Source organism: Pelodiscus sinensis, chromosome 14 (assembly GCF_052426305.1).
Source record: "Pelodiscus sinensis isolate ZL-2025 chromosome 14, ASM5242630v1, whole genome shotgun sequence".
Taxonomy (NCBI): Eukaryota; Metazoa; Chordata; order Testudines; family Trionychidae; genus Pelodiscus; species Pelodiscus sinensis.
Genome location: NC_143065.1, coordinates 18,278,145 through 18,301,063, shown reverse-complemented (window position 1 = coordinate 18,301,063; position 22,919 = coordinate 18,278,145). Strand labels below are relative to the sequence as shown.

The 22,919-nt window shown below is 40.2% G+C and overlaps 1 protein-coding gene and 1 long non-coding RNA gene across 4 annotated transcripts in view; one reads left to right on the top strand and one right to left on the bottom strand.

Moving 5' to 3' along the window:
• Positions 1-717: 717 nt before the first annotated feature.
• MNS1 (meiosis specific nuclear structural 1) lies at positions 718-21,703 on the bottom strand. The gene is made up of 10 exons (XM_075897306.2): positions 21,536-21,703; positions 21,036-21,263; positions 17,375-17,502; positions 14,865-14,967; positions 11,647-11,876; positions 10,790-11,006; positions 10,590-10,697; positions 6,959-7,216; positions 4,903-5,028; positions 718-1,020 (listed from the first exon to the last, which is right to left on the bottom strand). Exons 1-10 carry the CDS (start codon positions 21,536-21,538, stop codon positions 922-924), a joined length of 1,500 nt encoding a protein of 499 aa, XP_075753421.1. The 5' UTR covers positions 21,539-21,703; the 3' UTR covers positions 718-921.
• Positions 21,704-21,718: 15 nt separating this feature from the next.
• The window catches only part of LOC142818325 (uncharacterized), a 51,209-nt gene continuing 50,008 nt past the window's right edge, over positions 21,719-22,919 (top strand). For 2 of the 3 annotated variants that reach the window (XR_012895790.2, XR_012895789.2), the window contains exon 1: positions 21,719-21,932. This is a non-coding gene — a long non-coding RNA (uncharacterized LOC142818325). Of the gene's footprint in view, positions 22,021-22,919 lie in introns of all 3 variants that reach the window. The other variant, XR_012895792.2, reaches the window with a different exon arrangement.

The window sequence follows — 22,919 nt, the reverse complement described above, 5'->3', positions numbered from 1 at the left end:
AGTTTTGCACAAAAATGGCGGCTCATTAAACATGAAAATGAGGTGCAGTGATATTCACCACTTCACCTCATTTGCATATTTTCTTGTGCAAGAATGCAGTATAGACATAGCCTTTGTTCTGTAACCGAACTCTTGCATTAGGAAATGTCAAAAGTCTCCGAGGGTTAGCTGTGTTAGTCTAACTTTAAAACTAACAAGTATTCTTGTGGCACCCTAGAGTTTAACAAAAATAGTATCATGAGCATTTATGGGCAAAACCCACTTCTTCAGATAAGCTGGAGTGGGAAAAAAACCAGGAAGCTAGAATGTATAACAGAGGGAAGGGAAATAGCACCAGCACTACAGCTGACAGATAACGAGGCTAACTGAGTGGGCTGGAAGTGTACCATATTTAGCTTTTGATGTGAATGAGGTGTTAAGTATATGGAAGGCTGGTTTTATAATGAGACATCCTGTTAATGTCTTTGTTCAAACCTAGAGAAAATGTTTCTCTCTCCTTTCTTTTTCTGTTATAAATTCTGGGTTCCTGTTTTTTTCCATTGCAGCTCATCAGAAGAAGTACGTTTTGCCCATGAAAACTCATACTATATATATTTGTTAGTCTCTAAGGTGCCACAGGATTACTTTGTGACTAGGAAATGTCTTAACTTATAAAACTGCAATTCCTATCATCTGTCCAGATATCAAGTTTCTAAAGTAAACTCCTTAGCAAGTCCGTTATATCATGCACACAGTGTTTTAAAAATTTATTGATACAAATTAACTACAACAAAGACTGTAGCTATTGTAAACATTTAGAAAAAAATCTAAGTACTTAAGTGGGACCCTTTCTCATATCATTAAACAGGAATGTTTCACTAAACAGCATGTAGAAATAAGATGACATCTAGTGGTATGCAACAAAACAAGTTCAAGAGAATTTCAGTTATATTCTGAATACATATCCTCTTTTCTCTTCTGATAAGCCTTCCTAAACTCCTCACCAAGCATGTTAACATCATCTTCATCTTTGAGTATTCCCTGCAATCAGGAGACAGGAGAATAAACATTATGTATGTTACTTAACTCTGTATATCGGGGACCAAGAATACATAAATTATTGACTATACATCTTAGGTATGCCAGTCACTATAGTACTATTTTGAAACTTGAAAATAAAAACTGAGGCAATAGACTATTTCTTTTGTAAAGGAGCACAACTGCTTTGGAGGTTGAGTTCTGCAGAAAAGGACCTGGGGATTACAGTGGATGAGAAACTGGATGAGTCAATAATGTGCCCTTGTAGCCAAGAAGGCTAATGGAATATTAGGTTGCATTAGGAGGAGCATTGCCAGCCGATCTAGAAAAGTGATTATTTCCCTTTATTCTGCTCTGGTGAGGCAACATCTGGAGTATTGTGTCCAGTTCTGGGCACCCACCCCTTACTAGAGAAAGAATGTGGATGCATTGGAGAGGGTCCAGCAGAGGGCAACCAAAATGATTAGGGAGCTGGAGCACTTGACCTATGAGGAGAGAGTGAGGGATTTGGGTTTGTTTAGTCTGCAGAAGAGAAGAGTGAGGGGGGATTTGATAGCAGCTTTCAACTTCCTGAAGAGAAGTTCCAAAGAGGATGGAGAAGACTGTTCTCAGTAGTGATGGATGGCAGAACAAGGAGCAATGGGCTCAAGTTACAGTGGGGGAGGTCTAGTTTGGATATTAGGAAAAACTACTTCACTAAGAGGGTGGTGAAGCACTGGAATGGGTTACCCAGGAAGCTGGTGGAATCTCTATCCCTAGAGGTTTTTCAGTCTCGGATTGACAAAGCCCTGGCTTGGTTGATTTAATTGGGATTGGTCCTGCCTGGGATAGGAGGCTAGACTTGATGACCTCCTGAGGTCTCTTCCAGCCCTAGGATTCTATGATTAAACTGCTCTTAATAAGAATCTTTAATAAGGAGGTTAGAAGCTACCAAAAATCTTGTCTACATGTTTTAGTTCTGAAAGTGGAGATGTGAAATCAGTAAGAATAATAGCATCTGACATCACATAACAGAGCAAAGTATTATTTGTTTGTGATAGAGCTCATTACCAGTGCAAACAAGGATATATACATAGCAAAAGCCTACCTTGACTCCAGTAACAGTGAAGACACTGCAGCACTGATGAATTATCCAAGACGACGTCCAGGGTCCATGCTAAGCTTGTACTACCAACACTGAAGGCCACACCATGCTGACTTTATTATGATTGTTGAACCTGTGCTAACTGGATTTATTCTATCTTGGGTAGGGTAGCCTATACACAGCTTGTGCTGTGTAGGAATACTGGGTGGGGTAAGGACCACAGCAAAGAACCAACCTCCCAGATTTATAAAAATGCAGGAACAATATTAGAGAGACATTGTTGAGGTCAAGTCTGACCACAAGCTTAAGTCTTAAAAAACAAGTTACAAACTAGGGATGTTAGCATATCGTCATTTAAACAGGTTAATCCTAATGACTACACCACACACATATGCCTCTTGCTGCCTCTGTATCAGACGCAGCAAGGGGAGAGGAGGTGGGAGCCAGTGCCCGTGGGGAGCCAGCTTTTAAGCCAGCTCCCTGCATGTGCTAGTTCCTGTGAAGTCACCTCCCCGCATCCCCATGCTGATGCTTCTTTATCAGAGGCAGTGGTGGGGACAGCAGAAGCCAATACATGTGGGGACCCGACTTTTAAACCAGCTCTCCATACTTGCCAGCTCTGCAGAGCTGCCTTCCCCAGATGCAGCAGTGGTGGGAGGCAGGTGGGAGACAGTGCTCGAGGAGAGCCGTCTTAAAACGCTGGATACCCACAAGCACCGGCTTCCTGAAGTCACCTCTCCTGCCCTGATTCAGAGGCAGCAGCACAGGAGGTGAGGGGGTACAGGCAGGATGCCAGAGCAGCCTCTGTTCACAAGGCGCTTGGGCCCTCCGCGAACAGGGGCTGCTTCCTCAGAGTCACTCATGCACAAGCTCATACCTGCCACCCTGTGCTGCTGCCTCTGATATAGCCCTGCCTCCGGGGATCATCGACTAATTGTGTAACCGCTAAGATTTGGTGCAGTTATATGATCATTAAATTAAACAATATCTAACATCCCCATTAAAAACCATAATTGGAATTTGAATACAAACTCAAATTAACTATTTGCAACCTCAGACAACCATTATGCAAGTGCAAGACCACCTGAATGTAAAACAAAAAAATCCTCTAATTTGTTGTGCCCATACTGAGAGAAATGTCTTATGTTCTAGTACAGGCAGTCCCCGGGTTACGTACAAGATAGGGACTGTAGGTTTGTTCTTAAGTTGAATTTGTATGTAAGTCGGAACTGGTACATATTGTATGTAGGGGAAACTCTAGCCAAACATTTCTCCAGCGCTCAGTTTTATTCTCTCACACCTCACTTCCCTCAGTCCTTTATTCTCAAGCTGAGGTGTCTGCTGAGAAAAGCCGCTCCGCGTCTCCCTGGTCTGCTGGGGGCGGCGCTAGCTTCGCGTTTCCCTGGTCTGCTGGGGGGTAGCAGCTAGTGCGGGGTTGCCTCACCCCGTTTGTAAGTAGGGATCTGATGTAAGTCGGATCCATGTAACCCGGGGACTGCCTGTACTTAACTTCCACCTGCATTTTATCAGTTTAATACAGTTTGTTTTTTTATTCCCTCCTGTGTTCTTCTAAGGTGCAAAACTGGCAAGTAAAACTCAATCCCTGCTACAACTATTTCTGGAATATTTTTTGGGAAAACCTTCCACGTATCAATGTCCGAAAGTTAAACTTTAAGAAATCTTCCTTTCATACCTCACTTCAGGAGTATACAGGATGTGTAAACAATACAATAGGTAAAGCTAAACCAAGAAAATCAAAGAATGAAATAAATGAATGAATTAAGGAATGGATGCTGATGGAAAATGTGCCTCCAATATTAAGAGAAAAATAAATTCCTGTGTCAGTTAATTAAAAAAACAAAAAAGGCCCATCTGGCACATGTTTATCTAAGTATTCTCTCTCTGTAAAGACAGCCAAATTAGCAAAATGGTTAGGTGAAAATTCAACCTTCTAAGGTTTACAAATTCACACCTGGGTGCTCTGAATTAGAATACAAATATGAATAAATGTTATGCATCTCATTTAACAGAATATCTGCATATTTAGAAATCTACTGAAAACTCTTTTTCTTCAAGTATCTGATTAACCCCTTCGCTGTTGGAGTTACAAATGCCTTGTGTTCATTCTGAATGCAAGCTCTCTGATCAGTGTAGTCTTAGACACTCATTTATTTTGAACATTTCACAGATTTTTAATGCAAAGCAGTCCTCCTTACCTTTTGAACTTTCAAACAGTTAAAATGAACAGAAGGAGGTTCGAGTCTCCTCTCAGCACATTACTCAGTAATTCACTGCCACAGGTAAAGGGCCTACTGATCTTGGAGACAGGATCAGATTCCCTGTGGGAAACCATTGCTTGTATGCCTTTGCAGCAGCAGAAAGATAGTAGAAATTGTGGAAATACCTTAATTTAAGGGGGACTTTCTGGCTGGCATAGAGCTGATATACAGCCTAGTCCTCCTTCTCCTGCCATAGGAGGGAGAAACATGGCTGAATGTTCTGCACTTCAGCAATTTTCAGCCTCCCAGGGCTCAGAGATAATGAGAAGCATGGTATTTGTTAGCACAGCTTTCAAGCTGCTTTCACTTATGCTAAGAGTTGGGCTGCCCTTCTAACTGTCTAAATGGGTTTTTGCTTGGTTTGCCTCTCATATAGGCCTGCACAGAGTGCAGGAATGTAGCCACAGTATATTAAAAATTTAATTAGTTTCAGATATTATCCTGGAAGTAAAATAGTTAAGAGAAAACAGATATGGGATGAGCACTTCAAGCATTTGGGGAAAATATCTGTAATTCACTTACTCTAGGAAGATACCCCAATAATTTTGTTGCATGTTCTTTAAGAAGTTTTTGTCTCTCTTCTTCAACAATTGCACAAATATTTCCTTGTCTTCTCTCTTCCAATTGCCTTTCTTCAAGTTCACGTTCCTACAGAAAACAGCATGTCTTTGTTACCCTTCTATTTCTGTTTAATAAAATATAACTTTAACCACAAATATAAACTAGTGAAGGACTGCGAGTAGAGCAAACCAAGGACTTCCTCTTAATTGCTCAGCTTTTGCATCATCTTGCAAGAAAGTTTTTTTTGTTTTGACTGTTGCTAAAACACCACAAATTCATCATTCATACAGGATGAGAAGATGGTTGTGAAGGGGCAAATTACTGTTTAAATACATAATTTTGATCAGTAGAAAACCTGAGAAGAGAAATTATTTAACTCTTATTTTTCAGAAGTTAAGTTACTTTGCTGCTTACATGTTTATAAAAGCCCCTCTATAAAGTCCAATAAATGAAAATACGATTCCCTGTGAAGTATTTTCAAACAAGATAAAGTATGTCCAGCAAAAGAAACAAGAAAAGAAAACAGATGTGGTCTCATGCTTATGGCCGGGGAATTATACCGATTAATACCACAAAGTACAGTATTTTGAAACTGTTGTACTCATGTGCAAAAAGAAACAAATGGATTTCTGTTACAGTGAGTAAATGATATTGAATACACACAAGAAGCAGATCCACTGAATAAGAAAATAATTTATATATAACTACTTTCCCAGTAAAATATTACTTAGCATTTTGGCTCTCTCATTCTTTAAAAAAAAAAATTAAATCAGAGGAGGGAATCTCAGAGGATGTATAATTGTGAATAAGGATTTGTTTCATATATACAATGTTTGAGCAATTTATCTTGCAGTTCAACCCTTTCATTTTTAACAATTTAATCCAAAGTATTATTTTTCTTTAAGGAAAATGTATGTTCAATATTGGTTTAAAAGTCTAAAAATTGTATTATATTACATAGTTATGAAGTCTGCAGTATTTAAAATAGTGTAATGACATTTAATAAAACTATGATTAAGTGCTAATATTCTGGAGCTAACATTTTTAAATGTAATTTTCAATATAATAATTGTGTGCTAATCAATTTTTACAATGAGAGCAATTAATCTGGTACCGAGTCTGTTTTAATTCCTATAGTAATGCAATTTTAAATATTAAACAGATGTTTTACATTTAGTAAATCCAAGATGAGAAAGGTCCTTTTTGATTCCAAAGCTAACATATTGCTATTTATTTGGATTAACGTGTGATGTATCATCTACTTTAAACAGGTATGGAAAATGTTCGTACTCTGTATGGAAATATAAATTAAAGTAATAACTTTCCCCCTTATATTTCACTCTACTATAGGAATAAGATTCAGTGAATTAATTCACTTAGTTTTACTCCTGATTTTGTTTATAAAACATCTAGACTGATTACATTCCCCTTCAGGTGTGAGCCTGGTAGGTGAATGTGAACATGAATTGGTTTACCGTTGCTTCCATTCCTATGCCATGATTCCTTTTGAAGTTTAAGCATACCTTTCCAAAGGAAATGTCACGATTTAAACTTTTAAAATAAATTATTTGGACTAACCCATAATTTTGAAACAACAATATGTTTGATTTTTAAATGAACATTTTCTACAACGGTGCTGAACAAGTGTCCTAAAACACCACACTAAACCCCTGGTGTGGCAAGTATATATGCTAGCATGGACTTTTGCAGAGTCCATGCAGTGTTCAGTGTTCCCCATGTACACAGAGGTTCAGGATAGTGAATCAACTTGCTGGATCAGGGCCTAAATTAATACATTCATTTTAAGTTTTTGCCAAAAGGAGCTATGAGGTGACTTTTGCCCCTGCAAAATAAAAAGCAAAAAGTAATTTCCCATTCCTTGATTAGAAATTTGGAAAGCAGCAGCAATCTTAACAAACTAGCAAATATTACCTTATAATTGTAATAGGTTTCAGCTCATATCGAAATATGGGCTGAGTAAAATATGGGGGGGGGGGTTAAAAGAGAATCCTCTTACTTTGTCTGCAAGGAACTGTTTGTGACGCTCTTCAATAAGTTTTTCCACTGCCTTTCTGTGCTCAAGCTGCTTCATTCTTCGTCTCTGAGCATTCATCTGTTCAATGCGATCATCTTCTGCAAACTTGGCTAACATCTTCTGTCTGAAGGCCTCCTCTTCTTCTTGCAAAGCCTGTAGCACTATCTTCTTGAAGGCTAATTGTGTTTCATATGTTTGCCTTAATTCTAGACGCTGCCTAATTCTCTTTTCCATTTCTACCTATGGAGAAAAGCCAAAAAAATGATAATACACTGCTAACATTGTATACCATATTTACCCATAGTCAGATGCTTGTATCTTTTATCCAGCAAAAGATAAATTACTGGTGAATACTGGCAATCAGCCTAGACTTAAACTCATTAAGGAGGGGCTCATAAATATCTGAATTGAAATAAACAGTATATTACTGTCAACCTACAAAATTCTTCAATCCATCAAAAAGATTTTTACACTGGGATTTGCACTTTTTTATTGGGACTATCATTCCTAAAACCAGCATGGATGGTATTAGGGAAAACATATACAGTGCACCTGTACAGTGCAGGGTAAGTGCCATTAAATGCTAACCCTTCTGCCACCTTCTTATTTAGTCACAGTAAACATGACTTAATGGAGGATCCAGAACAAGTCAGTATCTTTAGGTATTATATCATATGCCTTTTTAAAAATGCCATCTGGGATAATCTTCTCTGGAATGACCTTTTGGATTATTTATTGTAACCTTGGTCTTCCAGAATAAATAAATGTACAGTACTTCAAAATTATGTAGAAGGGGTAGACATTCTATAATTAAGACTGGAAATGTGTTCCTATTATAATCCCAATATTGTTGTTTGCCATCTGTAAATTCACAAAGGAATGAATCTAAAACTGGTAGGTTATGTCTGGTGCAAATGTAAAATTTTTTCTACCAGATCTGAAATTAAATGAACAAGCTACTCCTGAATAGCACCCTAAAATATTTTACGTTAAGAACTCAAAGTCTGCTTTTTTTTGGCACCATCACCATGTAGTAAAAACAAAAACAACCCACAAGTAGTTGTGCTCCAGACTCATCTATTTGTGATTTAGGGAACAAGTCCAAAGACTAGTTCATTAAACTTGAATTTTCAAGTTACCCACATTTGAAAGAGAATGAATCATCAGCTCCAACAAACTGTCATAAGGATGTCTGAGACCTACATTTTCATTTAGAAAAAAAAAAAGTCTCCAGATCTCTTCTGTGCAAAAGTAAATCTCAAAAGACAAACCAATTGCCAAAAAGGGGCTTGTCAATGGCAAAATGTCAGCTGAAGAAGCTGTTTGTTAAAAGACATATTTTTTAAAGACATTAGCCATCACACTTAGAAACTAACCTTTTTTTTTTTTTTTTTTTTTTTGCTAGAACCTAGTTTGATAATGGAAAGTGGATACACTTGAACTGTATCCAGTACATCTCACCCTAATTTCCCAATTCTTCAAGATACTGAATGGTTGTTGGGCATCTCAGAAACCCCAAGAGACTCATCAAGATCCCTTACAACAAGCCCCAAATCACCATCAGCCCTATTAGGCTATGTCTAGACTGCAAGCCTCTTTCGAAAGAGGCTCTTTCGAAAGATACTTTTGAAAGAGCCTCTTTCGAAAGAGAGCGTCTAGACTGCACGTTGAACTTTCGAAAAAGCGGCTTGCTTTTTCGAAAGAAAGCATCCAGTGAGTCTGGATGCTCTCTTTCGAAGAAGCCCTATTTATATTGAAGAACGCCTTCTTTCAAAAGAGAAACTTTCGAAAGAAGGCGTTCTTCCTCGTGAAATGAGGTTTACCGCCATCGAAAGAAAAGCCACGTTCTTTCGATTTAATTTCGAAAGAACGCGGCTTGAGTCTGGACGCAGGGGAAGTTTTTTCGGAAAAAGGCTACTTTTCCCGAAAAAACCCCTGAGTCTGGACACAGCCTTAGAGTTTAACAGATCCAAACCAGTTTAAATAGGGATTTCAGCCCATCAATAATTCTAAAGTAGGATTATTGAGGGAGAATTATACTAGGTGGGTGGTAGGAGGGTGGTACTTGACTCCAAAAGATTTAGTTCTAAGTCTCAGAGAGCAGTAAAGAGACATGTTTACAAGCTTTTTAGGGTATGTGTACACTGCAGCTGGGAGCCAGCCTTCCAGCCCAAGCTAGTAGGACTCACTCTCAGCTGCAGTGTAGACATATCCCAAGAGCTCTCCAGAGTCATCACCTAGATGGATCATTATTCCTGGTTTTCCCATTGTCTACAGGGAGTGGTCCTGCAAAAGGACTGCAGGAAAGGAAACAAAGGAATGTGTTGTGAGGTACTGCCCGTCACCATCCACCTCACTCTCCACTAACCCCTGTACTTCCATTTCTACAGCAGTGGAATTTTCCTCCAGTGCTCATTTGAAGGGGAGCAAGAATGAGGCTCTATTCCTGCAGACTTCAAAGTTAACTTGCCTACCACCCGCCTACTCTCCCCACTGTCACATTAGGACTATATCAAATACCTAATACATGTTCATACAAAATAATGTTTAAATTGATATTAAGATTGGGAATATGCATCAATAGCTTAAGGATAAAACTTTTACAAGGACAACGAACATATAAACCAGGCATGGGGAACATTTTGTGGATTGAGGGCCAATGACCCACAGAAAAATCAGTCAGGGGGCCACAAATAAGGATAAGCCAAATCCCCCAACAAAAAAACCCCACAACCCTACAAAACAACCCTTCATTGATGTGGCCCCTGACTGACAAGGAGAAAGACACTCCATACATTACCCTCCTGCACCAGAGCCGGGGGGGAGGGGAACACAGGCTAGTAAATTTTGTGTATTCCATCCAGCCCCCAAGCCTGAGATTCCCCACCCCAGATATAAACCATTAAAAAGTCAAGGAATTCAGCATTATAATTAAACATAAAAAAACCCTTAACCCCTTGAAAGCATAGAAATTCATATTAAAGGTATCCAAGCTGCCTTAAGTATATTTAATCATTTTAAACTTGAAACACAACTTTCAAATACAATAAGAAACCCATAAGTCTAGTTGTTTGTGAGATAGTAGATTCCAAAGTCATGTCAGAATTGGTCTAATAAAAAATGCAAAATGGTAGTCAGAACATCATTTTAAAATTTGATATTTTACACATTAACAGCATATTTCAGGATCAACCTTTTCTAAGCATCAGTCCTGCCCCAGTGATCAAATGAGTAAAACAACCTCAATTACAGGGATGGCTAACTGATCTTAGTTATTACGGTACTTTGAATGATACTGTATATAGAGTAAATAAAGTATTACATATTTTTCCTATACTTCTTTCAGACAAGGCCCCATTATTTTTCCTTAATCTTCTGCAAGAAGCATAGCAACATCATTATTCTTTTGCCTCATATCCACATAGGTTTATCAGTGCCTAAACTATGAAGGTAACACAAAACGCCACTTAATGGACCCCTCTAAATTAAGGGTCAAATCCTCACATCAGGTATCTGTGCCAAGCTCCCAATGGAACTCTTCAGTGGAAGACCCATCTGAATATCTAACAGAAAAATATTATACTTATTTCTTTAAACACTAGCAAGCCCCTACCATCTCTCGTTTTCTATCAGCCTCAGCTTGTTCCTCAAGATACAGCTCTTGTCGCACTTGTTCCAGATCTTCACGCTCCTGTTGTTCTCTTTCCAGATTCTGTGCAATCTATTAAAACATGAGTAAGAAAAGTTTTTAAATACATAATAGACATCATACATTTTATAAGAGTCCAAAGTTTTTGGTAGCTATTCTAATACCATATTCTGGAGCTTCTGTTTTCTTTCCTCACTCGCTTGAGCTTTAGCCATCCGATCTTCTTCTCTTTGCTGCTTCATGTTGGCAAACACCATGATTTTCCTATTTTCTTCTTCCATCTCTTCACGCTTCTTTCTCCTCCAAATAGCCTGTTCTTTTTTAAATTCCTCTATGTATCTCTGAGTTGCTCTCATTTTATCTAACTTGAGTTGTTTTTCCCTATATAAGGTACAAAAATATAAATACTTAAATATCTTCTAAAAATCATACTTTGATATTAATCATTAATATAGTCTCACTTCTTGTAAATAATATATCCTTTTAGTGAATGATATTAATCATTAATATAGTCTCACTTCTTGTCAATAATATATCCTCTTAGCGAATAATATTAATCATTAATATAGTCTCACTTCTTGTCAATAATATATCCTCTTAGTGAAAGAAAAGTAGGTACCTAGTGTCCCAAAACCCCTCCCAATTTACTATTATTGTACTCCATCTAGAAGAAGATTCCATACCAGATACACCTTTCTTCACATGGTTTAAAGTCAAACATAGATACCCTATATAAAACTCAGCTCCTGTGCTCCCACAGAGACCAGGGGCATGTGGTACATTTTAATATAATTGGCTGAGGTCTATTTTGGAGTTTTAAGCTCCAGGAGAAAAACTTTAAAAGTTTCAGAAAGCAGAGTAACTTCCCCAGAATAAAACTATCTTCCCCTATCCATCCTCCTTAAGCAACCTTCCTGAACTGGGGTCTCATTTTGAATAATAAACATGCACAAATTGGTTCATCTTAAATGTGATCATATGAACTTTTTTGGTAAAAAATATAAAACCAAAACCAACTAACATTTGGTCTTCTTCATAGATCTTCCTTACGATTTCATCAATCATGAGTTTTTCTTTTAGGAATGCCTCATAAGCATCCTGCTTCTTCTTTTCTTGTTCCTCGAGCTGTTTCTCCAGTTCTTGCTGATAAAGTATTTTCCCCTTATTTCGCCTCAGTTCTGCAGAACTCTCTTCCATTATCACTCTTTCCTGCTCTTCCTTCATCATTTGTGCTATGTCAGCATCACGTTTCTGTTGTTAAAAAACATTGTAAGATTTTTCCCTCCTTTCTTATATTATGAGTATAATCTGGAATGAAAAACTATAAAGTATAGACAAGCAATCTTATAGCATCTTACTGTACCACAAAAATGAAGCCATCCTGAAAGATGACCTACAAATGTAGATTACCAATTTGTGTTAAATTAACAGGTAGAATAAAAGCACACTATTACCTCAGAACTTAAAAGATGTATGTAACATTATGCAGAATGCCTATTGCAGCCTAGCTATTGATGAATTTGGAAAGGTCACTGGAATATGGTGTCTTAGCTCTGCAGATCATCTTACTACAAATATTTTCATTCTATCAAAATACATCAAAAGAATAAGGTACTTGTTTAGAATGATTGTTGTCTGAAATTCTTTAAATATACATTTAATAGCAATAAAATTTCCATCAATGTATATTTCTAAAATCACCACACTAGTTACCTACTATATATAAATGTACCAATGTTGTTTGATATATAGCTTAATTCTGGGAAGAAAACAGAAGAAAAAAGTGTCAGTTAAATATGTAAAGTAATTTGATGTTATATTTCACTATGCAATTTAATTAACAATTGCTCTGACTATTGCTATGAACTAAGTTTCTTTGTTATGGTCATATATTATCAGCTAATTACCCTACAGATCCACAACAAATTATTAGATCCTAACTCTAATGACATTTTAGATAAATCAGCTTCATAATTAGGCTAACTTTAAGTGAGAGGTTTCAGCATAGTTTCTTATTTTCAACTGTTTCTGAGAATGCAGAGAATAAATCTGTTCCTACTTACTGCAAAACTCACACTGATTTCAAGGACACATGGACCAGGCTCTTACCTTCCATGCACCATGATGAGGATTCAATTTATTAACCACATTTTGAATTTGTACATATTTACAAGCATATTTTACTTCCTGGCTAATACAAATAACTAGCAGCCATGAAAGATACGAATAAAGACTTCATAATATACAAAAAGGTTTAAATTCTAGTTTTGTAACAGTAATTAGTCTAGAGAGCAAAACAATTCCATCATTATGTAAAAAACATTGTAGTCTCTGGTGTTTACACTATCAAAACTCAACAGCATAGTTCTTACCAAAAGGCTTTCTTCCAGTCATCTCTAATTCACATCATGGCTGCTGACCCAGGGAGTCTCTGTAAGCCTTCCAGGCTGCACAGTCATGGAAGCAGTACTTTTTAAGGCATAGAATCATCACAGCAAACCATCAGGAAATGCTATGTAATGTCAAAGCTGGCATTACATTCAAGCTGCTCTCCTTCACACAGAGACATACTTTCATCTGGGTATCAAGCTTTTGGGAATAACTTAAGGAAATATACTAAAAAAGCTAACTGTTCTCTTATGTCAGGTCTACTCAACATATGGCCCGCAGCCCGTTTGTTTGCGGTCCACAGTGCAGTTTGGGTTTACATGGGGCTCAATACACAGCACATGGGTAGGATCCTTTAAACATGGCCTCCACTGGGAACACACTCCACAATGGCAAGGTGTCTCTCAGACAGTGTGATCACTTCAAGACACAAGCCGATGGAATGGCTGGAACAGACAGGTACAGGGTGTCAACGTTTCCAGCCCTTGGGGAGGAGGTGCCAAGAGCGCCAGGGCATTGTAGGAACCACTGGCAGCTTAGCCTTGTGGGCAGAGCCTGTGAGGTGCTGACTGGCTTACACTGGCCACGTTTGGGTCCAGTGCCATGGCTTAATCTTTGTATTCATGCCATCAGTGTGAAAGAAGCTATTTGCATATATATTTCCATGTATATGCAACCACACTTAAGTTGCGGCCGTCGGCATGTGCTGTATTATTGTGTCCCCCAGAGCTTCCAAAGTTGAGTAACCCTGCCTTATGTCTTAGCATGGGGTGTGTGAGCTAGCCAGGCAATTTTAACTAACAATGTTAATGGAGGGGACAGATTCAAGGACTTTCCTGGATTTTGATTTCCTCCCACTCATTTCCAGCCATTAGGATGAGAGAGGCACTACTTAACCCTGGCAAGTAATTCTTCCTCTTCCCCACAATATCATAATGTCTGCTTACACAACAAGGCTAGCAATGAAGTTACTGACTGGAATAACTGCAGCAGGGTAGAAATAGAAAATTTGATTGAAGACTTAGGCTACGTCTAGACTGCACTCTAAAATCGAAAAAAGATATGCAATTTGCGCTATGCAAACTGCCTATCTTTTTTCTATTTAATTTCAAAAGAGGCTATTGGGAAATTTGGCACATTTCCATGGCACCAAATTTGGAAATAAAATGCTCTTTCAAGCCATTCCTTATTCCTCGTAGAACAAGGTTTACAGGGATGGCAAAAGAGAGTGTCCATTATTTTGAAAAAAAAAAATCAAAATAGTGGACGTGTTTCCTGGACACGGCGTTGCTATTTTGGGATACTTCTGGTATCCCTTAATAGCAATGCAGTCTAGCCATACCCCATGGAACAGGAGTGTGAGGGTATTGTGAAACTGTGTTAAATCTCAATACACTACTGCCACCCTCAGGTGTATATAAGAATTTGCAGATAGTGCTCTGCATTGGGACACTACATCTGAATACATTTGCTAGCAAGCAGCAGGTTGCTCCGGCTGCAAAGAGGCAAAAAAGTTTTGTATAACTTCAGTTCAGGAGAGTATCCCTGTTCAGAAGTGCACTTAAAACACATACTTATGTCCCATTGACTTTAGGGAGAGTTCAGCATGTGCTTTAGAAAGTGCCTTTTCAGAACTGGGACCTAATAGTTTTCTAACAAATTTGAACACACAATTCCTCTTTATTATAATTCAATTATTTTTCTTCGGGAAATCAATTCATGTTTTTATTTTAATGGAACAAAAATCAAAAGTCTGTAATATTCTTCCATTTTTCTTCTATGTTCTGAAGTTATTAACATATTAAACAGAATTTTGTCTAGATACACAGTAAAAATTTAAAAAACAATTACCATTTTCTCATATCTTATAGCTTCTTTTTCAGCAATTTGGGCAGCTCTTTCTTTATTGATGTAAGCAGATTTCAGTTTCTTTTCTAATTCTCGAAGTTCAAGGCTGCAAAAACAATTTTTTGTCAATGATGAAAAGAATTTGAAATTAATTAAGCTACAGGGATGTAAACTGTATGAAAAATGTGGCTAAGTTTCCCGTGGTCCCACAAAGTTTGTTTACAGCAACCAGTCCTGGCTCTCATTGTTTTATGCTGTCATTTAGTTCTAATGTACCCATAAATGTCTTGTAAGCAGTGGAAGTACTGGTAATGCTGCCAGACAATATTGACTTCTTGTGATTTGGCAAATTCTCTGGTTTGGCACCAGTGAGGCCCCAAGGGTTCTGGACTAGAGAGATTCAACCTGTACTAAATCAGACCTGTAAAAGAAATAGTGTTATTGGGCACCTATTTATATGTGCATTTAGTTAAAACAGAAATAGTTTACAGAGATTTAGTTAAAATTAGAAAAATTAAAATAACTATGTTTCACATGTTAAAAAGTAGTACAGAAAGAGAACATTTAAGAAACATAGGGAAGGTAGCAATTAAAATGGAGAGTTGATGAGAAATACTTTTAAGACTTTTCAAGGAAAGAAGCCTATGCTAGATGGTGGAATGAAAAGGAAAGAAAAAAAAAGAGAGAGAGAGAAGACCTGTGTGGAGGACTTTTAATAAAAAGGTGAAATCCTGGCCCTATGTAAGTCAGTGGCAAAATTTCCACTGATTTCAGATGTGCCAGGATTTTATTAATGGGAGCAAATTTAAAAGTGACGCCTGAAATGAAGAAACATTATTTGAGGATGGAGTTATGCTTCTTTTTATACACCAAAGTTTGGAGAGCTAGGATTTGAAGAGCAACAGAAATAGGAGATACCACAGTTGAACAAGACAAAAAGGAAGGCATAATAAGGAGCTGTTTTCAATGGTCTTTTGTTTACAGCTATTCCAAAATCTTTTTCACAGAGGACAATTTGAAGGTAGAATGATCACTGACAGAAAAATCACTAAACTTCTTTCACTAACATATTAATGGATTAACCAAGATTCCTACTTATCCGGACTTTAAATAGTTGCATAAACTGGTAGTATCTCTTTAATTCTGTCTGCTCTCCCTTAAGCTATGGCTACACTATGAACTGTTTCCAGAAGATGAAATGCAAATGGTGCTCATTTTCATATTCTCACAATCATTTGCATAGTCTCCTCCGATCCTTTTTGCGGAAGAGGTTTTTGCGCAAAAAAGCGCTGTGTAGACGGTGCCTTTTTGCGTAAAAAACCCTTTTTGCGCAAGATCCCTTCTTCCCCAAAAATTGAAGAAGGGATCTTGTGCAAAAGGGGGTTTCTGCACAAAAGGCGCCATCTACACAGCGCTTTTTTGTACAAAAACCTCTTCTGCAAAAAGGATTGGAAAAGAATATGTGAATGAGAGTGACAGATATGCAAATGAGCACTCCATTTGCATTTCTTCTTCTGGATAAAGTTCATAGTGTAGCCGTAGCCTTAATGTCCATGTCATTTAATAGTCTATTGATGTGATATTCACTTGCTACATTGTATTTTATAACTTGCAGCTATAAAAAAAAAAATTAATGCTCTGTCTTAGTCATTGAAACAGTAGGCCATTGTTACTCATCATAATTCTGATGTGGCCTAGAAATGAGCTGAATAGAGAAGATGGATGCATGCCTGGACTATTATTGGAGATATGCCATTCAAGCATTTCACTACATGACCAACAACCACTTTTGAAGATACGTGGGAAATTGCACTAATGCTTAAAAAAAAAAAAAAAAAATCAACAATCCCTAATAACCCATGCCATTTTGTCCTTATTTGTATGCAAGTAAACATCCTGCCCCCAGCCAAAAAAAGGGAAAAAAAACCACTTTCATTGGACAAGATTTTGTTAAAAGTATCAGTGAGTGAGAGGAAAAGTATTATTTCATTAAGGTTTGGACTGATTTTTATTTTAATTGTATTATCATTCTTAGGCACATTCATAAATATAAGTATAATCCCCAAGATGTTGCGCACACAGAATTCCAGGTTATCTGCAAAAAGCTTTTAGGTGGACTGACTAGATACAGATATTCTGACACAGAGGCAGGAAGTGAGGGGGGCGAGTGTAGTTGATAGGATTAACTGATAAACACAGGTTTATCAATTAATTGTTTAGTTGACCACACCGTTGACATCCCTACTCATAATCTTAATTTATTTAAACCTTCCTCACTTGCTCCCTTGCCTGAGGGCTTCTCGCACTGCATCCCGTTCTGTGGCATCTAAACTAGGGCTCAACCCCCGCTGTTTAAAAAAAAAAAAAAAAAAAATATTAAATGAAAATTATGCCATTACTTCAATACAAATGTTTTGAAATATAATTTTCAGAATTTAGCATTATTCAGTTTATAATACTGCAATATTATTTATGAATTAAAAATGAAATGATTGTACTTTATTTTAAAATACCTGTTCTCTCTTATTTGCTGCCTCATTTTTTCATCTTTAAGTTTTTCATAGTTTAATCTTGCCAACTCAGTTGCCAGTCTTTCTTCCTGCTCCAGCTGCAGCTCTTTCAACTTTTTGTTTTCTTCTGCCTGATCAGAACAAATAATTTCTGTCACAATTTCCCCCCTAGACATTTCATGCATTCATTCTCTCAAGAAGATGGATTATAAGAATATTCAATTATAACATCCAATTAAAAAGCAAGATTTGGAAAGGACATAAATGGCCACACTATGGAATGTAAGTCAACCTCAGGTTGGGAAGAAACTTGCCCCGGGACAGGCTACATCATAACTGCCCACCTGCAGGGTTTATTCTTCTGAGATAGCTGGGGCTGGAAAACATCTGGGACAAGAGGATAGACCATGGTTTGATCCACCACAGCAATCTGCACTGAGCTGTACTTGTTTTTCAATTAACAAACCATGTTTTTTTCATTTACGGTTATTGTGCTAGATTGTGATCTATACAGATTTCAACATAATTAATGTTACACAGTATAGCAAGGGTTGGCAACCTTTCCAAAGTGGCATGCCAAGGTTTAACTCTCCTCTTTGGGCCATACCGCTCTTCTGAGATGGGGGGGGGGAAAGGGTTCTCTCCGCCAAACACCTCGTGGACCACCAGGCTCAATGCAAACCTTTCTGTGGACCACCATTTTCTAATGGAAACTCACCTTTAATTATATAATTATGCCCGAGCCATTTTGCTAGTGCTGCAGCTATGGAGAATGGTTTAATTTAAATTATTAAACACACTGAGTGTTTAACTTTTTCACATTAGTTTATCAAACTTCATTTTAAATAAAATAAAATATTAATTTATGTCCAATACAAAAGGTTTCAATGTTTTCTTTATTTATGGCAGGGGTGGGGAACCTTTTTAGAATCGTGGGCTACTGACCCACAGAAAAATCACAAGTGCAAAGAAAAAAAACTCCAAAAAATCCCAACCTTCACTGATGTGGCTCCCAACTGATACACCTCACTCTTCTGGCACTCCAGCCCCACAGGGCGAGGGGAAGGGACAAGGAGGACTGAGGTTCAGGGCTTCCTGTAGTCCAGATATACTTCTTCTGGGATTCCAGGATTAGTGGATTTTGGGGACTACCTTAGGCTCTGGGGTGGGGACAAAAATAAAGAGTTCAGTGTACGGGATAGGGCTGCCAGTGAGTGGGATAGGGACAGGGGTACAGGATCTGGGCAGGAGGGGGTGAGGAAGGCAGGGTCTGGAATGGAGTTTGACAGCAGAAGAGGGTGTCGGGTAGGGGTACAAGAGGAAGTTTGGGGGTGTGATGCAGAAAAGCTGACAGGGCGAGAATGCAGCCAAATAGCTGTACATCAAAACCTCTGTGGCTAATTGATTATTGTGCAAACAGGCTGAAATTCTCTTTCAAAAACAATGATAAAGTGTAAAGAGGATCATACTGTGATGGGGAGAAGGGAAACAAGAATGAGAAGTAAGTAAAGTGCAGCTTCTGCAAAGGAAACTTGTATTCCCCCTCTCATATCTTCCTTCTGTTCCATCCTCGCTCTCCTCAGCCCGATAATTCCCCCCACCTCCTGCAGCCTGATCCACTCGCATCCCTCCATTCCCCCGCAGTGCAGCCCATGACCCTTCCCATCCGCCCCCTGCATCCTCCTTCACCCTACCTTCTACCCCCACATCAGAGGCATGGCAGCAGCACTGGGATTCGCAGCCCCAGGAGAAACGCTGGGGTGGGGAGGAGGAGATGGAGAGAGGGAACGGAGTCACATCCCTGCTGGGTCCTGCCTTTTGCCAAGGGCTCAACCCTCACCTGCAGGCTGCGGGTCCGGGCACAGCGGGGCACTGGGGAAGGGACTCCCTGCTCCTCCTCACCTTGCAGGGAGCAGGGCAGCGCAGCTCAGGCCCCAGCGTCTCACCTGTGACCAGCCACCCAGCCTCAATCTGCGGACCAGGCTCAGCCCCCGCCTCTCCTGAAGCAGAAAGCAGAGCCTGTAGCGCAGGATGGTGGCTGTTAACCCCTTAGCTCCTGGGAGCTGCATGCCCAGGCCAGGCAGAGGCAGCCCCAGGGATGCATGCAAGTGCCTCTTCCACATACTCCCTCCCAGCAGGAAGCCAGAGCTGGTACTCCAGCCTGCAGCTGCACGACAGAGGTTCAGCCGCAGCACGGGCTCCTGCTGCACAGGGAGGAAGGGCAGGGCTGAGCTCCTGCCCCACGTGCCACAGAAAGTTAGCTTGCATGTCGCTTATGGCACGTGTGCCGTAGGTTGCCAACCCCTGCAGTATAGCACTGGTGTATTAGCATTTACTGAGGATGAGGGATACACTATAAAAATCTACACCGAAAATCAGAAGATTATTGTTTTGGAAGTAAACAGTGCAAAAATAATAGAAATGTCTTATAAACATGGGACAGGTGTGGAATATAGCAAATTAATCTAGATATTTTGAAAAGTAAGAACCATTTAAAAATGAAATACTTTAGTTTCCTTGGGAGTACATCATTCTAATTAGTCTGGTCACATAATCTATTACAGTTAAACATGATATAGTGTTAATGTACAATTGTAAATATAGACACATACACTCTGGATGGCTATAGTGTACAGTACAGGTTGAAACTCTCTTAATCGGGACTCTCTGGTCTGGCAACATCCATAGTTCTGATGTTCCAGGATCAGAGAGACCCGCTAGAGGGCTAGTGTCTGGGAGCCCTGCAAGTTGACAGGACAGTGGGGCTTTCAGGTAGGGCAGCAGGAGCCCGGGACAGAGGCTGTGGGGCTACCAGTCGCAGAGGCTGCGGGACTGCCTGGAGTGGCAGCAGGAGACAGGCTCTGTATTAGGAACATGGTGTGCAGAGGCAGCGGGGCCACATAGTGCAGCACAGAAAGTCCGGTGCATGAAGGCAGCAGGGCTGCCGCGTGCTGCAGCCAAGTGCTGCAGCGTGAAGGCAGCAGGAGCTGGGCACAACAGCAGTAGCCCAGTGTGCTGAGGTGGCATGGCTGCCCAGCAAGGTAGTAGGGGCTGACAGGGAAGCAGTGCCAGCGAGAGGGGAGAACCAGCTGGGAGAGCAGCAGTTGGGCCAGGGCTGGAGCGGGCTGGTGGCAGGGGAGCAGAAACAACCACCCCACATGACCATCAAAATCCCTCATCTAGGACTGGTCAGGTCCCAAAGGAGCCAGATCATGGAGGTCCAACCTGTAGTTTTTATTTATAATGTACAGCTTTAAATAATACATTTTTCTACATTAAATGATATGCTTTTTATTTATGTGTGTGTGTGTGGGTGTTTTCAATCAACAAAATTAAACTATGATATTCATATAGCCTGGTAAACTGTACATATTACCATTTGGTAACTTTTATTTCAAAGAAAAGGATTAGAAGCCCTCCAAATTACTCACTCTGCTATGTTGACTGTAAGAATAGCTAAATAATACTAGTTAGGTTTATGGGCATTTAGACATTTACTGTTTTATGCATATGTTTTATCTTTCACTCTTACCCTTCATATGTTGCATGCCATCTTAGGTTGTGAATTTTCCCAGGCAGGGACTGTACCTTCATAGGTGTATGTGTGAACAGTAACTAGCATACGTGATAGGCCCCACTTGGAACACAAATAAGAAGTGCTCACTTTTTGAACAGCTTCCTCCATCTGCTTTTCATACTCTTCATCTTTCAGCAACCTTGTGAGTCGCTTCTGATCAACACGTTCCTCCGCTTCCCACATCACCTCCAACTGCCTAGTTCTGGCCAACTTCTTTTCATGTGCCAGTTGGATCATTTCTTTGTGATACACCTCCTGCATTTTCTTCTGATTCAGCTGGGCAGCAGTCAGCTGGGGAGGCTGCCTCGCCGACTTCTGCGGGAGGAGAAAGGAAGAAGTGTTACAGCGCCACAAGGCGGCAGGGACGCACACAGCGGCCTGAAGTGAGCCAAAGGCGCCCTCTGGAGATGCAGGAGCGAATAGTCCAATTCGCCTTCCCTTACCGCACACGGATTCCCCGCGCGTTTACAAAGACGCAGCCGCGCCCCATAATCTCCTCAAATGCCATTATCGCTCTGAGCGAACGAGACAGGCCCAAGGAACACTCAGTGCAGCGCCCTCGGCCGGATACGCAGCCGAGAACTCACCATCTTCTCGCAGTCCAAGGGCGCGCCAGGCGAGGAGCAACCACCAAGGGACGTTAACGCCCTCCAGCCTGACACAGCCGCCCACTCCCCCAAATTTGTACCGCCCGCGCGCTGTTTGGGGAGCCGAAGCTGTTGCCCTGGTAACAAGCGACGACACCAGCTTCAGGGCCGGCGGAGCGCAAGGGCCACCTTCTTGGAAGCCGCGCTATGATTGGACAGGCGGGCGGCCAACCTCGCTCAGCCTTCTAGAGACAGACTGCTTTGTCGCCAAGCAACCGCCCTTTCCGCCACTCGTTGGCAACCGGGCTAGGAGGGGTTGACGTTGAGGCGCGAGTAAGGGCTCAGCACCACAGACCTCTTCAGCGACTGATCCCCACCGGAAAGGCAGCTACAAAAAGTGAGGGAAGGGCTGACTTCAGCACCGGGGCCTGGCAGAGTGGGGCTTCGAGGAAAAGGGGTCCTCGTGCGTGGGCTCCTGCAGACAGGTGGGGTCAGACAGTTGCTGCAGGAAGGAAGGTGCCGTTCTAGGTCCTAGACCAAATGCAGACTGACTGGTGGGCGATGGGGGGACAAGGGGGGAGGAGGAGGAGGTAGTATTCAGACGCTTTTGTTTATAAAGCTGCCAGAGAAGGGGGTAATAGAGATGTAGTCCTGTTCATCTGGTCTTGCTGAAACAAAAGACAGGACAATGCAGCACTTTAAAGACTAACAAGATGGTTTATTAGGTGATGAGCTTTCGTGGGCCAGACCCACTTCCTCAGATCAAATTGAGGAAGTGGGTCTGGCCCACGAAAGCTCATCACCTAATAAACCATCTTGTTAGTCTTTAAAGTGCTGCATTGTCCTGTCTTTTGTTTCAGGGAGAGGGGGTTGGCGAGCAGGGGACTCAGCCTCCCCCTAGGTTCTTAAATTCATTCTGCTCAGCTCTCAGAGAAATTCTCTGGGATAATTCTCTGCACCCCCTTCCTGATGAGCATAACTTTGAGCAGACAGAGTTTGGGAAAAATAAACGCTTTAAGGGATAGCCGAATTAGTCTGTACAGGATAAACGTAAAAAACAACAAATGGTCTGGAAAAATAGTAAGTTGTCAAAAATATTTTAGATTGTCCTAAATTACTGCAGTTTTCAGTTGCACCAAGATCACTGTTCATATTTACCTCACTTATCTGTAACTTAAAAGTCTAGCTGAGGGTACTTGTGATTTTTTCTCCCCTTCCGTGAAGATTATATTGGAGCTCAACTTCATACAAGTGAAAGGGATGCTTAGATGAAGGGGCGGGATATTCATGTATCACATTACCATTGATATCCATCAGCACTTATAATTCATTTCTCATTGTGCCACTTAATGTTGCTTTCTACAGACAGACCTAATACAAAACC